Below are 16,804 nucleotides of genomic sequence, written 5' to 3' on the forward strand. Positions count from 1 at the left end.
ATTAGATGATAAAATTAATCTCTGAAAAATGCTCAAGTCACATAGAGGGATCACTTTCATGTCACTTAAAGTATATAGCCTCTTATAGTTTGATTTAAAAAATACCAGCTGTCAGATTCATATATACAGCTTGACTCTTGAACAACACAGGGGTTAGGAGCACCAATCCCTGTGCAGTCAAAATCAAAATGTATAAATTTTGATTCCCCCCAAATTTTAGTTGTTCCTTAGTATCTGCAAGGGATTGATTTCAAGAACCCCTGGGATACCAAAATCCATGGACGTTCAAGTCTCTTATATAAAATTAGAGGCCCGATGCACGAAATTCGTGCAAGAGTAGGCCTTCGCAGCCGCAGCGGCTGCCTTGACCCCTCCCTCACAGCCGCGGCTGCAGCTCCGATCCCAGAGCTGCTGCAGCTCCGGCTTTGTCCGGAAGGTCGAAGCATATTACACTTTTATTATTACAGACTAGTGGCCCGGTGCATGAAATTCGTGCGGAGTGTGTGTATGTGTGTGTGTCCCTCAGCCCAGCCTGCACCCTCTCCAATCTGGGACCCCTCGAGGGATTTCAGGCGACCGGGCTGATCAAGGGAGGGCACCAGCCCCATTACCCTGCTGCTGCAGCCACTGACAGCCACTGCAGCCACCAAGGTGTTTTCATCAACACGGACTCTAGTCCCTTCACTGTGAAAAAATGACAACTTTCTTTAGGCATTTTCAAGATGTATCTTTCATAGGATATGACATCTTTTTTTTTTTTAATCCTCACCTGAGGATATGTTCCCACTGATTTTTAGAGAGTGTGGGAGAGGGAGAGACAGAGAGAAACATCAATGTGAGAGGGACACTTTGATTGGTTGCCTCCGCCCTGACCATGGGCGCCAGGCTGGGGGGCATGCAGGGACCCCTGGGCCGCACGCAGTGGTGGCCGCCGGGGTCTCCACACACCCCAGAGGCCAGCAGCCAGCCCCCCATCGTGGGTGCCTGGCTGGGGGCGTGGACCCAAACCACCGCTTGGTGCTGGAGCATTCCCAAGCAGTTGGGGGCACCATGGTGACGTGGGGATGTTCCCGCCCCGCCAGGCCGCTTGGCGCCTGCACCCATAGGCTGCGAGTGGCCAAGGGGTGTTCTGGGACCCCTGCCGCTCAGGACCTAATCGCGGGCCTATAGGCTAGGAGCGGCCTGGGTCCGGAGGATGTTTCCAGGACCCAGGCCACTGCAAGCGGCTGGGGGCGGGGCGGGAACATCCCTGCGTCGCTATGGCTTATTATTTGTGTGACCCCAAGGAACTAAGTCTCTTCATTCATTCATTCAAATCTATTGTGTACCTATTGAATAAATGTATTATGATTAACCCCAATCCTTAATAAACTCAGTCTTGCCTGGCCGGCATAACTCAGTAGTTGAGCGCTGACCTATGAACCAGGAGATCACGGTTCGGTTCCTGGTCAGGGAATATGCCTGGGTTGCGATCTTGATCCCCAGTGTGGGGCATGCAGGATATTTCTCTCTCTCTCTCCCTCTCCCTTCCGCTCTGAAATCAATAAAAAGTATATTTTTTTTAAAAAGAAAGTCTGGTGGAGGAGAGATACATACAAATAAAAGACAATATAAGATGTACTAAGGTACAAATTCTGCACAGGGTTGCATGGGAGCTGATAAAAAGCCATCTGGAAAGGGAAGAGAAAGGAACGGAGGCCTGAAGGTACACAGTTAGCAGCATTCCTCTGCCTTTCATTTCATAATTGAACCACTATGTTCTAGGTGAGGAATTCCATTATTTATTTAGGGAAAGGCTCAACCTGGCTAAAAAACATCCTCTAATATTTCACTGGCTACTAGGGTTTTGCTCTCCTTATGAGTTCCCTTCAAATCATTCCTCACATTTCCTTTTGCAATGCATGCTTCCATCTCATTATGCTGTATTGCATAATGTCCTCAGCCTACAAAAGCAGGTTGTATACAAAAGCCTAAGGCCTTTGTGTAAAGGAAAAGAGGTAGGGTGGACCCTTCTCAACCTTTTCCTTCTCTGCAGGGCTTTGCATTCCTAAGGATGGGCCCCTCCTCTGCTTGGGGATGTTACCTAAATTATAAACTGTTACTCAAAGCAGTGGAACTTCAAAAGCATTTCCTTCCCAGGCTCTCCTATAAGATTTCTTTTGGCATAAACTGCTAATTTTAATGTATTAAGTATCACTCTTGATGAGCTCTCACACTTAGTCACAAAGTACAGAAAACTTTTGATTTTTAAAATGGGTTTATTATGCTAAAAGCTGCATGTGGGAATGGAGGCATCAGCAACCTGCCCTCTTTCCGCCCTTCCATTTCCCCCATTATGCCTGGCTTGCCAACTTTGATGGCAGTTATCTTGGTGCCACCTGGTCACTGACTTATTTGCCATCTTCCACTACTTGAAGTCATCTTGTCACTGTAAACACTGGCTTTTCCAGTGATAATCATATCATCCTTTTCTCTTTTGTAGCAGTTCTGGTGAGGAAAGTACAAAGAGGAATCAACAGCAGAACCAAATTGGAACGAAGAGAGGAACATACTTAAGGATTAGAGTCTCTTAAGAGTATGGTATAAATTGTTACCTTTAGAGCAGTCATTGAATTTTATTCACATTCAGCCTAGAAGCTTTATTTTTCTCAATTAAAAATTGATAATATGATCCAACCCACCCCCCTCCCCCAAACTGGATTGAGGTTTTTAACAGATCAATACCAGTGTCCCAAATAGTGTTTACTGTGTCTTACCTCATTCAATTCCACATTCTAAGGATTATTAGAAAAATGAAGTAATTACTCACATGGAGTGGGGAAACTTTTACTTTTTACTTCATATACTCCGAAACCATTTGAATTTTTTTACATCACTATGTCATTTAGAATAAAAAATTCCATTTCCTACTGAGCTAAGTACAAACTTGTCACCTTGGCCTTCAAGGTACTGACAAATATGGCCTTGGTCTCCTTTTCAATTTTAATCCCCTACTTCCCTAAGTGTACTGTTGTCTTGTACTCTTAGCAAACTATCCCAGAACTCTTTTAACCACTAACTGATAACACACTAGCAAAACTATTCTCCAGTATCATGGGAGCAACACTTCAGTTCTCCCTCTGAGTGAAGTTGTATACTAATAAAGGGTATCAGTTGTGTTTGTTCAAAAACAACTTATGCCAGTCTGCTAATTATTGTAAATATATAATTTAATGAAGTATTGCATAAAGCAATGAAGTATAGATGAGAAGAGAAAAACAACAGCCGCAGCTAAAATTAATTGAGTAGTTACTACCTGCCAGGTACTGTTCTAAGTGCTTTACATGAATTAACTCAGATAATCTTCACAGGGACCCTAAGAACTAGATACTATTATTGTCCCTGTTTTAAAAGGAGGAAACTGAGCAACTTGCCCAAGACCTATACAACTAATAAATGGCAAAATAATTTGGCTCCAGAGCTTAAGAATTTAGTAGTAGTTGTTTCTATGAAAACCAAGTTGAAAGCTTTGGAAAGACTATCAGTGATGGGCAACCTTTTGAGCTTGGTGTGTCAAACTTCGCCAAAAAACTGAGCATAACTCGGGTAGTGTGTCACTTTGAGGAAAAAACTAACTCCAAGACTCTAGTCGCAAATGTTTCATCCTCAGGAGCAGCAAATGTTTCATCCTTGGCATGCGGCCACGTGTCATCAGAAATGGCTACGCGTGTCATAGGTTCGCCATCACTGGACTAGGTGAAGATGATACACACAACCACTCAACTCTACCTTGTATGTGAAAGTAGCCATAGATAATATGTAAAGAAATGAGCCTGGCTGTGATGCAATAAAACTTTATTTACAGAAACAGGCAGCAGGCTAGGATAAGATTTGGCCCTTGCACTGTAATTTGCAGATCCCTGAACCTACACTCCAAGAAAAGGCTTATGTTAAAAGAATGGCAAAATATGTTTGTTTTAAGTTAAGTAAAATGTTTAAGGTCTGTGTGTAACTAATATCTGTATGATTACCTGTTTTAACTTACTTTTTCAGTTAACTAACTACTGACCCTAATTGTATCAGATAAGAGGGCAATTCTTAACTTATAAGACATTTTTGCCTACTTTCCTGCCTTCTTGCTTTTGCCAAAACCACCCCTTCAATCTTGGAAGTATTATTTTCTCACTTCCACTTGGAATCCCACTCATCTTCAAGCCCATTATCTAACCCTACACCCTCCTCCATACTAGATATGATCATTTCTTCCTTTGAAATTCTTCAATAATTAATTTCTACCTATGGGACTTACTTTGTTATGTCTTCTATTATGGCTATTTGTATATTTCCATTATCCCCACTACTCAACTATTAGTGACTAACTCTTTTTCCTATCTCAGGCAATATCCAGCACATAGCAGGTTTTCAGATAATTATTTCCTGAATTGTGTTCTAACATTCTTCTGTTTTTAGTGACTGGACAGAAAGAACACGCACAATACCAAACCCTCAAACCTATATTCAATTCATATACCTATTACCACACCTATGACTTAACTTTGTTATAACTTTAAACTATTAATTTTAAAATGCATTCACCAGTACAGATTAGCATGGGTGTAGCTGTATATAAAAATTGTCATCTCCGTAGCAAAATTTCTGATTTTGAAAGTAATTGTTAAAACTGCTGCTTCCTGGCTAATCTTTAAGGGGTCGAATACATTTTACAAATACATGTAAAAGCTGTATGCAAACAAAATTCTTAATTCAAACTTGAGATCAAGAGTGTGCCTTAGCTCACCTCAGCAGTACTTAATAGATGTCCGGATCCAAACCACTCCTTCTACAAAGAGCTTAGGGAGTCTGGCCCAAACGCAGAATGAGTTAGAAAGGCTTGGGACAGGAATGCAAGTTTCCTGATTCCTAGGTCAATACTCTAATTCAGGAAGAAAGTGGCTTTTTAGGTGCACCCAACCCTGCAGTTCAAAGACTACGGAAGCCTCACCACTATCTTCCATGTCCTTATACTGCCAACCAGAACCAGCTGTTGTTTTCCCACAACAGTGACCTGGACAGGCATATTTGTGGTGTTCCAATCACCAAAAAGGCTGATCCAGATTTTTAGGATTCCTACCTACCTAAAAAGGTTACTTAAACACCCTAGATAAAAACACCCCACTCGAGAATGCACGATAAACAGTCAAATGATCCTTTAATGTAGTGGTCGGCAAACTCATTAGTCAACAGAGCCAAATATCAACAGTACAATGAAATTTCTTTTGAGAGCCAAATTTTTTTAAACTTAAACTTCTTCTAAAGCCACTTCTTCAAAACAGACTCTCCCAGGCCGTGGTAGTTTGTGGAAGAGCCACACTCAAGGGGCCAAAGAGCCGCATGTGGCTCGCGAGCCGCAGTTTGCCAACCACGGCTTTAGTGTTTTTTAAAGCACTACGCAGATGTCTTAGTGCTAAAATGACAGTGACCAGCACTGAGGAGAGGGGTTAAAAAGAGCTACGTTACTTATGCAGGTCATTCTCTTATTTTCTGAGAAGTAACCAACTTCACATTCTAAACAGAGCTACTATAAAGGGTTCCTGTTCTAGTGCTTAGATACCAGTTGCATCACTGCTTTAACCATCTTAAGCTGTAAAGTAAACACAGGAAGTAGACAACAGCCCTATCCTCAGTTCAACAGAGTAATACTTTACCAACAAAAATTAGAGTTACATATAATATTTCTAGCTACCGTATTCCCCTCCCCCCAACTTTAAACAGTCAAATCATCTTTAGCTAACAAAAGACTAAGCAACCCTGACAGTTCACAGATAGTACAGCATTTTTATTTTTCTGGAAGCCACCTAGGAAAGGCAAGAGCCATTGCTGGGCTCTCTGGGTCCCATGGGAAAAAAAGACCCTAAGAGAGTAAATTACGGAATAAGGGAACAAGGATGAATTCCATTACTTAACCTAACAAAGAATTAATAAGAATTCATTATGGGCAAGAAAGCATAGTGCTCGGTTGACACAAGGAGACATCAAGATGAATAAAACGATCCCTGTCCTTGAGAAGCTTACAATTTAGAAGCACACAAATTATAACAAAAAGCCTAACAAGGGAAGTGCCAGGAGGTTCGAAGTTCTCAGGGAGGGAGATGCCAGTCACTTCACTTCCATTTCATGCTAACAGATGAAAACATCCAGGTAGGGGGCACCTGTTGTACTAATCTGATTGAGAGAAGCTGGAGTGCGATTCCAGCGAGATCTAGGGAAAGGGACGCTTCAGTGGGACAGGACTTGCTTTATCCACACCTTGGCTAAGGAAGGCCTATCTAGAAGTTGTTCCAAGAAATAGTAACCAAAGAAATATAAGAAACAGAGAGGGTGGGAGCTGGAGGCAGAGAAGTCGGCAAGAACTGATGCTGACTTAAGTCTGTGACAGGAAGACGGAGCAAAAGCCCAGGCGGTGGGGGCAGGAGATTTTCAGCTTCTAACGTTTCCTCCTGTCCACTCACCTGCACAGGCGGACTCTAGAGAGGGGGCCTTTCTCAAGAGGTGGCCACAGTCCAGCAATAACCACTCCGGGAGGGCGCACAGTGCTGAAGGGCTGATCAGGTACTTGCATCAGCTCCTCAGCTCCTGAATCGCGAGGCCAGGGATCCAGCCCCAGCCTGCCCTTTACTCTGGGTGACCTCGGACTGGTCATGCAGGTACTTAGTTCCTTCTTTTCCTACCTGTACATTCTGGGATTATGAGAATGGGACGGAATTCGATGACCTCTGGGGTCTAAAAGCTTCTCGCCAGCCGGCACACAGAAGCACTGGACAAATGGCCCGTCGAATAAACAGCGAGGTCGGCCACAGGGGACAAAAGGTAGGGGCGCCGGGCCCGTTTTACAGAAGGGGAAACTGAGGCACCGACCATCTCGCCTCAAGGTCACTCCAGCTAAGTCACTGCTGGTGCCCGGCCGAAAGCGGAGACCTCCAGACTGCCAATCCCGGGCCCTTTTCCTTTCGCCGAGCAGAGACAACCGGCGCGGAGAGTCCGGGTCCCGGAGGGGAAAGGGCTGTGCCCGTGCCAAGGCTGAGAGAGGGGCGAAGGAGGCCTTACCTTCCCAGATCGAGTCCCGCCACTGGCGCCTCCCTTCCAGAACCTTAACCAGTCGCCCCCTCACGACTCTTCATCAACCCCCTCCACTAGTGACCGGCTCGACGTGTCCACGATTGCCACCGAGGCCGCCAATTCCCGCCCCTGCTCCGCCCCTGCCTCATTGGCCAATCCCTGCGCAGGACGTCGGCGCTCCCGCGGCTTTCGCCGCCTGTGAAGGCTGGAGAAGCCTGACGTCACGCAGCGCGAGATCCTCCCAGGTCCTCCCTCCGGAGCCTGGTGCTCCTGTCCCGTGAACGACCGTGCGAGAGTTCGTCCTGCCGTAAAGCAGGACGCCTCCGCGGCCTTTCACGACGTCGGCGGCTAAGGGCCTTGGAAACGCTCCGACTTCCTCCCGGCCGCCGGGCGAAAGCCAGCGCGATGTTCGGTGCGGGCGACGAAGAGGACACCGACTTCCTCTCGCCTAGCGGCGGGTGAGTGTGAAGCGCGGGACAGAAGGCGTGGCTGAGGAAGTCGGGCAAATGGTTGGAGGGGTCGCTCTCTTTTCAGACCTCTTCCCAACTTCCGGGTCCAGACCCGTGCCACATTCCGGTGCTCTGCAGACAGGTCTTAGAATTCTGGCAGAGCTCCAAACTGCTGAGTCTGCCCACCTGCATTCCGGGCCTGCCATCTCCCCATGACACGCAATATGACTCTGAGGATCGCCTTTTGCTTTCTGGGTCGCAATTTCTCCTGTGAAATGCGGGTGATTGCTGATGAGAATACCTGCCTCAAGAGTTTTTATAGGAGTCACTTGGGGCCAATATAAGACTTTCTCTTCTGGGGAGGGGAGGGAGCAAAGTGGTGATACTTAAGAATTAGCCTTGGTGAGTCAGCTTCAGCATCCTTCAAGGATGTCCCCTCTTGGGAACTTTCTCTTCTCCCACCACCCCAGGCAGAAAAAAAAATTTTCTTTCTCTTCCTTTATTCCCACAGCTAGGCGTGATTATCTCTGTTCTTGCACACCGAACCTACTGGATTATGAGTCCTGACAGGACAGAGATCTGTAGGGAGCCCCGTGCTCAGTACAGTACATAGTGAGTGCTCAGGAAGTGCCTGTTGAATGAATAATAGTTAGGAAATGGCACTCTAAAGCTTAAAACCAATCCAAGAGACTGCCGTCGCTATTCCCTGTCTCCAGTTATTGTACCTACTGGTCTGGGGTACCGTTTTTCAAGCGGCAGCTCTTAGGTCTCCTCCAGTAATCAGTTTAGCCATTTCCCTTGTGTTGTGTCAGTAGACAGCTTGGCTCCCTTTAAACTTGTGAGCTAGCAAGTTCTGATTCTTGCAGAACTTTTCTTGGAACATTTGTCTAACAGATTTAAGAATGTATTGAAGAATGATGAATACAACAACATATACCCCTTATTCGACTGAATGCTAAGAGGTTGCAAAGATGATCAAGCCTGTCCTCAAGTTGCTTCCACTCTTGGTAGAGATTCAATACATAAAATGACACTGCCTTTCTTTTGACTTACACGGTGACTAGCTATACTACCTATCCTTAGTCCTTTAACTACCCCCACTTTGTCCTCTAGTTCCACTTTGGGTTCTTTCAGTTCTCAGTTGTTTTAGAGTTAAGCTGTGCTTTGATTCATTTTTTCCCCTAATCCACCTGGAGCACTCATGAAAATGTCCACACAATCCAGCCAGCGGCTGTTGACTATGCAGTAAGCCTTTTGAATTAATGTTTTTTCATACAAACCTGTTTTTTTTACATGGCTGTGCCATGTGAAAGTTTACAAGATATACTTTAAATTCACATTCTTCCCTAGGTGAAAGTATTTGGGGATGTCTGTAAGTGAGTGTTAGAGCTTTTGATTTTCATGCAACAAGCAGTCCACTGCTGGCTGAAAATTACAGGGTGAAAATGACAGTCATGTGCTCTTTTCCAAATTCCTGCCTGAGATCAGTTCTTGGTGGCTCAGCTAGGCTGCTTTCCTGAGCAGGCTCATGGGGCCTGAAGCGCGTTAGTTCTCGGCATGTGACTGTGCTCTTACACATAGACAACAGCTAACTGAATGGTAAAAGGCTTAGTAAACAAAGTTGTACAGATACATTATTTTTGTTCCCAGTAATAACCAGAAAAACCAAATCAGATTTAAGATTGAGGATATAGGAAGTTTCACCAATATTCTCTGATTCAGCTATTCCGTCTTTGGTTTCTCTAAGGAAGTAGAACATATGACAGCAGCACTTCCTGTTTTATAACTTGAAAATACTTGCTTATTAATTTTTAAGTATCTTGACTTAAGTATATGACTTACTTGATCCCATTTAGAATATGCAAGCCTGATAGAAAAGGGAGTATTAGTGTCTAGGATGGCTGTCTAGATGATTGATGTGTTCCAAGTTTCCAGGCCTCTTAAAGTCCATGGTTAACTTAGAAGTAGTAATCAGGAAGTGTGTTTTTGGAGGGCTTAGCTCTTTCCCCACCGTTGTGACTTTGAAATGAAGAAATGTATCAGTGCCTGCTAATTATATGGTACTTGGCTTCCACTAAAGCAGATAGGAATAAGGCAAAGTTCTTGCCCCTTAAGGAACTCCTAGTTTAGTAGTAGAGTAAAATCAATCCAGTAATAGTAATCACAAATCACTCTAAACGCCTACTTATGTATATACTTATGTTTTAGATTATATAAAAGACTAGTGGCCCGGTGCATGAAATTCGTGTGGGGGGTGTTGTCCCTTAGCTTGGCCTGCACCCTCTCCAATCTGGGACATCCCTCTTGCAATCTGGGACCGCTGGCTCCTAACCGCTCACCTGCCTGCCTGCCTGATTGCCCCTAACCACTCTGCCTGCCGGCCTGATCAATCCCAACTCCCCCTCTTCCGGCATGATCACCCCTAACTGCCCACCCCTGCGAGACTGATCGCCCTCAACGGCCGCTCCTGCCGGCCTGTTACCCCCACAACAGCCCCCCCCCCCACTGGCCTGCTTGCCCCCAACTTCTCCCTCCCCTCCCCGCCAGCCTGATCGCCCCTAACTGCCTCTGCCTCGACCCCGCCACCATGGCTTTTTTCCAGAAGGACATCCGGAAGGTCTCCCGGTCTAATTAGCATATTACCCTTTTATTAGTATAGCTATGTGAAGGCAAATCTGATTAGCATAGTAATGATCACCAGTATAAAGGTAGAAAAAGGTAAGTCAGGAACTGATCATTAAGAAGTATTTTTAAGTTACTTAAAAGACACAGAAAAGCCTAGATTCTAATGCTGATTCTGCCCTAATTAGGAGTGTGACTTTGGACAAGTCACTTCTCATCCTTGGCTCTCCTTACCCTAACCTGTTAAGTTATGGGGTTTTCCTCAGATGATTTTTGAGACCTTTCTCAATTCTAAAGTTTTGTATTCTTGTTAATATCAGTTTATAGTTGCAGGCCAGTTTATGCATAGATTGAGCATGGTTTCTTCTCTACAGGAATATCTCAGTTGAATCAACATTTTAAGGTAATAGGATGTGTGCACACATATATAAAATAATATATGGTGTACTTAATGCCAGACGCTGTACGTCCTTCTAAGTAATACATTTATATTATCATATTTACTTCTCTCTGCTACTCTATGGGGTGGTTTTTACTATTATAACCATTTTACAAATGGGCTTATAAGTATCAGAGAGGTAGGTTGCCCAAGGCCATGCAGCTAAAAAGTAAAAGAGCAAAGAAGTACTTTAACAACAAAAAGAACTCTATTTATTAAAATAGATTGATGTAGCATAAATGCATGTGTTACTTATTTTGATGAGAAAAGAAAAGGAGTATAAAACTAAGGTTAGATAAAGATTTTGGCAACTAAGTGCCCTGGCTAACATTTATTTTTTAAATGTAATTAATATTGTAATGACTTTTCCCATGAATTGTAAACAAAGAGACTCCAGTCCAAAGTTAGCAAACCCCCTGTTGGGGATCGAGCCCAAAACCCGGGCATGAGCCCTGACCAGAAATCAAACCCCTACCTCCTGGTTCATGGGTTGACACTCAATCACTGAGCCATACTGGCCAGGGCTCCATTGATTTTTAGAGAGAGTGAGAGGGAGGGAGAGAAACATGGATGTAAGAGAGACATATCGACTGGTTGCCTCCCACATACACCCGGATTGTGGCCAGGGGTTCCAAGGTACATGCCCTTGACCAGGAACTGAACCTGCAACCCTTCAAGTCCAGGGCCCAATGCTCTAACCGCTGAGCAAAACTGCCCAGGGCAGCAAGCCCATTCTTTTTTTTTTTTTTAACATTTTATTTATTTTTTATATATATTTTATTGATTTTTTACAGAGAGGAAGGGAGAGGGACAGAGAGTTAGGAACATCGATGACAGAGAAACATCCATCAGCTGCCTCCTGCACACCCCCCACTGGGGATGTGCCCGCAACCAAGGCACATGCCCTTGACCGGAATCGAACCTGGGACCCTTGAGTCCGCAGGCCGACGCTCTATCCACTGAGCCAAACCGGCTTTGGCAGCAAGCCCATTCTTGCTAACATAGTTAGATATGTACATGTGAGAATACTTTAGAAGTAGAAAAATGTAATGATTTATAAGACGCTTATGTATTGTTTATTTTAAAATATTAATAGAAAATAGAATTAATCTGGGAAATAATTGGGTTGACCTGGCTCTAGGATTGATTTTGCAATCATTAATTAGCTGGCCTTTAGAACCTCTGTGGAAATATTGTTTGCCTATGACACTTGTTTTTCCCTTGAAAAAATTCCTGCAAAATAAAAATAGCAAATCCAATACACATAGTTTACTGAAGCTAACCAGGGCATTCTTTTCTTATCCACTACCTGTGTATAAGCTATTATATCTTAACTAGGATCTAAACTTTGTAAATTGTTCACTATGTTAAAGGCATTGCCCAGCTCCTTCAGAATCTTATTCTTTTAGGGAATCTGCCCAGATTGCCCTGGCTAAGAGGAGAAATCTTGGTCTCTCCTAAATTTTATTAGCATTTGTTTATATCTTATTTAGGCTAGCACTGCTCACCACACTTACAATCACATTTAAACCTCAGTCCTTTTAAGTAGGCATTGTTGGCCCCATTTATGGGAAACTGAAAGGAAGCTAATAGTACATTACCTTAAGAAAACAAGGTAATAGTTTCAAATTATATTACATTTATTTTGCAAATTGCTGGTATATGTTATACATTAAAATTGTTGGGAAATTTTAATATTTACTTCACCTAAACTAAGGATGCTTTTGGAGGAAAGGAGCTCAGAGCTAGACTAGACTTCGAGTTCATTTATTGAGCCTATTACATACAAGACCCTAAACAAAATATACAGTCAAGTAGTGATTAAAATAAATAATCAGTTACCCTGTTATATGATAAATTATTGAATAACTTTTATTAATCTCTGTGAAGTATAACTCCATACAACAGCTACCTGTTATATATTTTACTAGAGGCCTGATGCACGAAATTCGTGCAAGAGTAGGCCTTCCTTCCCCTGGCTGCCGGTACTGGCTTCCCTCTGGCACCCAGGACCCAGGCTTATCTCGCAGCCCTGGCTTCGTCCGGAAAGTCATCCGGTCTAATTAGCATTTTACGCTTTTATTATTATAGATAGTTTGCAGTCATATATTATGTAATTCCCCTGTATAAACTCCCTGTATAAGAGTGTATAAGCTCCTTGAAAATAGAACCCAGTTTTGCTCACCATTGTATACCCAGCTCTCAGCATAGTGTCTGGCACAGATTTCTTGAATGAATGAATTCTATAGGAGCTCCTAGGAAGATCACCTAACCTAGACTTTGAGATTAGGGCAGCTTCCAGGGGGAAGGGAGCAACAGGAAGAATGTTTCAGGCAGAAGGAACAACATGTCCAAAGGCTGGACATTAGAAAGATCTTGCCTTACTTAAGAAACTAAAATGTGGCTGTAGCACACAGTTGGGTCGGAGAAATGGCCAGATAGGAAGCTGGGGGAATAAGCAAAGATAAGGTCTTGAAAGGCCTTGTTAAGTTGCCTGTGGAGTTGGGATTTTTTGTATTATTGAGGTGTCCTTGAGGGTTTTAAGGAGGAAAGAGAGTCAAATTTGTTTATTTGAAAGATTACTGTGGGTGCACAGGGGAGAATGGATAAGAAGCAGGCAAGCCCAAGGCTGGGAGGTGAGTCAGAAAGTTGTTGTAATAATTCTAGCTGGGTAGATGTGATGGCAACCTGAAATAGGGAAGTGGCAGTGAGGATGGGTAGAAGTGACTGGGTTCAAGAAATGTTTAGCAAGTAAAATTAAATGGACTCTGGAATTGGTTATGAACACCAGGGGGAAAAGAGTCAAGGATGATCCCCAGATTTCAGTTTGGTTGTGGGCGTTTGCAGAAATAAATAGTAAGTAATGGCGCCCTTTTTTGGAAACTGATGAAGGAAGGTCGCAGGTAAATTTCTGTCCCATGTGGACTCCACTCCAAAACTCTGCCTGCACTCCAAGTAGGTACTGCTCAGTGTCTGGCGAGAAGGAAGAGCTGCTTTTCACTTCTTTCACCTTGCTGGGTTACATGTATGGTGACAGTGATTTTTCCCCAGCCAGACAAAATAGTAGACCTGAAATTGTTATCCTTAGAAAGTCCTGCTTACAAGGTTGGCACTTGGCTGACTTCTAGGAACTTTATTGGCAAACAGTTCCCCACCCTGATATAAAGCTTCCCATAAATGATAAGCTTGGCTCACTTGCCTAAACTGTTTGTACTAACAATATGATTCATGAACCTTGTCTTCCTTCTGGGATTCTAGAATTTTGGCACATGCTAGAGGGTTTCCATTTATCAATCCCTAGAGACCCAAAGCCTGGGGAATTAAGCCTCTAAGTTCCCTGGTAGACCACGTTCACACATACTGTTACAACTCATTGCTGGAGTAATTAAACGGATCCTGTGTTACTCCATTGGGAGAGGACTCGTGGAAGCTTGCCCCTGGTGTCCTCTGAACTTTGCCCCAGTGCTCTTTTTCCCTTTGCTGATGTTGCTGTGTATCCTTTTGTTGTAAAAGATCTTAGCCACGAGTACAACTATATGCTGAGTCTAGAACCTGGCGGTGGTCTTGGGAACCCTGACACAAAATGTCATTGACCAAGAGAGGAAGCACAAAAGTAAAAACAGGATTTGCGAGGGCAGTGCGGATTGGAAGCTATGAGTTCTGGTTTGGACATGTTATGTTGCATTTGTGTTGCCTGTGGGATACCGTGTTGTCTGATACTCAGCAGCAAATTCTGGGCTGAGGACATAGATTTGAGCATTATCAGCATTTGGATAGCACTTGATACCAAGGTAAATAAATTAGATTGGCAAGGGGGAGAGAGTATAAAATCTTGGGGCATGGACATTTAAAGGTTGAGCAGAGGAGGAGGAGTCCAAGAAGTTAGGTGAGGATCCAGAGAGAGGGGAAGGCATCCCTTTAGTTTTACTGAGGTCTTATTTGGGCTAGTCCCTCTTCCCAGCCCACAGGTTTCCCCACAGAAGGGAAGGGAAGATTTTGTTTGAAGAACATAATAGTTGACAGTGTAAAATGGCAACATGAAGGCCAAATTAGACAAAGACTGGTAAATTATGTTTAGTAACAAAGATGTTGGTGACCTTAGCAAGAGTAGTTTTAGTGGAATGGTTAGGGCAGAAGATTAGATTGCAAGGAATGATGAAAGAATGGTTCTGCCTGTTAGATAAAATGGCAGATGGGACCATGTTTGATGGAATAACTTTGTAGTACAGTTCAATTTACTTTATTTCAATTTATTTTAAAACTAACAAAAAGTAAGAAACTATGACTTGCTAAAGGCAAGAATTTACAGTTTGAAGAGACCTAGATCAACCACCTCAATTTACAGATGCAGAAACTGAGGTCCGGAAAGAAGAAATGCCTTGACGGGTAGGGTCAGCCGATGCTGTTCAGATTAGAAATACAATCTTGATTTCAGAGACTCTTCACTTCCACTTCCAGTATTGAATGGTGGGATATACAGTCAAAGGAGGTATTTATTCAAGGTTCGAGGTGAGCAGCATGTATAACGATGCCAGGTTTGAGATATGTCATATGAAATGTCATTTCCATTTTCTACAGTGCCAGATTGGCCTCTCTTTTTGGACGGGATCAGGCGGCTGCTGACCATGGAAATGAATTCTTCCAATACACAGCCCCAAAGCAGCCCAAGAAAGGCCAGGGAGCAGCAGCAACAGGTAAGTCAGGAGGTTAGGATGGGCCCCTATCACATTAGTTGAAAGTATAAACAGCCTTCCAAAAGTGATATGCCAGATTGTTCATCCTTGGTCAGTCTGGCCAACCTCACTACCCGTGGTGCATGCCTCTCCAGCTCTGAGATATGAATTCTGGCAGGTGGATAGTGTGCCCTTTGTTTGAAACTGATGAAGGAATGTCGCAGGTAAGCTCTTCTGCTCCGTGTGGACACCACTCTCTGAAACTGTCCGCACTCCAGGTAGGTACTGTCCAGTGTTTTGGCGAGAAGGAAGAGCTGCTTTTCACTTCTTTTCCTTGCTGGGTTAGATGGATGGTGACAGCCAATTTTTCCCAACTAGACAGTGATGCTCAGTGCTGAACCCTCTGTACCTTTCATCATGCTGGACATAAAAAATTGAGTGACATTTGTTGAATGAAAGGAGAGAAGGGGGACTAATATTTCTAAAATGCATGTTATGTGTGTGGTTTCAGGTGATTTACGTAGATATTTTTTTTTAATCCTCACTCGAGGATATGTTTTTATTGATTTGAGAGAGAGAAACATTGAGTGCTTTCCATATGCACCCGACTAGGCAGTTAACCTGCAACCTGGGTATGTGCCCTGACCTGGAATCGAACCCGTGACCTTTAAGTGTACTGAGCTACTCCAGCCAGGGTAGATTTTATTTGATTCTCACAATTCGGTGAAATAGGTGAGAATACCACCATTTTAGATTCTCAGAGAGGTTTAGGGATTTGGTCTCAGTTATACAGCAATAAAGGACAGAGTTGAAATTTGAACCTTGATCTGATTTCACTCCAAAGGTTTTCTTCCCTCCTACACTTTGCTGTCTTCCTGTAAGAACCTGAAGAGGAATGAGGGACTGATAGAAACAGCCCTGAGCTACCAGCACTGGGCTGGTGAGAGATATTAAATATTGTTGAATGAAGATGAAAGTATTGCATTCCTTTTAATGCTAGGCACAATGCTGGCAAGAGGATGTTAGGATATTTAGAATTGAACAGTTGCAGTGGTTGCCATGTGGCCCCAAAGGTCTAAGATATTGTTTGTCCCTTTACAGAAAATGCTTGCTGACCCCTGCTCTAAATCTTACCTGTCACTTTTGGCAGTTGTGCTGTGGATTTCTGGTTCTGTCTGTAAGCCCTAACATGGCCAGCTTTCTAGTAGGCTGTGCCTTTACCTTTCATCAGCTGTGTGTTTCTGACTCAATTTAAAGTGGTGGAGTTAATGGATACAGATAAAAAGAAACAACCTAAGGTCCCACCCAGTGAAGTAACTTGATTTTTAGAAATCAGGCAACAACTCTAAGCTAATTATACTTCCAAAGAAGAATTATAGAGGCATTTGAACTTACACATTACTTATACAATCTTATGTAGGCATTTACAAATAAAAAGCAAAGTAGCAATATAGGGGACCCTTCCGTTCAAGGGATATTTATATGTAAGAAGTCTTTGTGGGGAAGATGGCTGAAGCATAGCTCTT

The 16,804-nt window shown here is 43.5% G+C and overlaps 2 protein-coding genes across 6 annotated transcripts in view; one reads left to right on the forward strand and one right to left on the reverse strand.

Moving 5' to 3' along the window:
- SLC31A1 (solute carrier family 31 member 1) overlaps window positions 1–7,239 on the reverse strand; it is a 33,428-nt gene extending 26,189 nt beyond the window's left edge. Inside the window, exon 1 of the mRNA XM_079791083.1 lies at window positions 7,084–7,239. The gene's annotated coding sequence lies outside the window, so the exon portion shown is untranslated. The remainder of the gene's footprint in view (window positions 1–7,083) is intronic.
- A 116-nt stretch (window positions 7,240–7,355) lies between these two features.
- Window positions 7,356–16,804, forward strand: part of FKBP15 (FKBP prolyl isomerase family member 15) — a 47,615-nt gene continuing 38,166 nt past the window's right edge. For all 5 annotated transcript variants that reach the window (XM_079791048.1, XM_079791050.1, XM_079791047.1 and 2 more), the window contains exons 1-2: window positions 7,356–7,553; window positions 15,184–15,299. In XM_079791048.1, the coding sequence (XP_079647174.1) occupies window positions 7,501–7,553; window positions 15,184–15,299 (169 nt within the window). In that variant the 5' untranslated portion in view covers window positions 7,356–7,500. The remainder of the gene's footprint in view (window positions 7,554–15,183; window positions 15,300–16,804) is intronic.

This window comes from Cnephaeus nilssonii, assembly GCF_951640355.1.
Source record: "Cnephaeus nilssonii genome assembly, chromosome: 14".
NCBI classification, from domain to species: Eukaryota; Metazoa; Chordata; class Mammalia; order Chiroptera; family Vespertilionidae; genus Cnephaeus; species Cnephaeus nilssonii.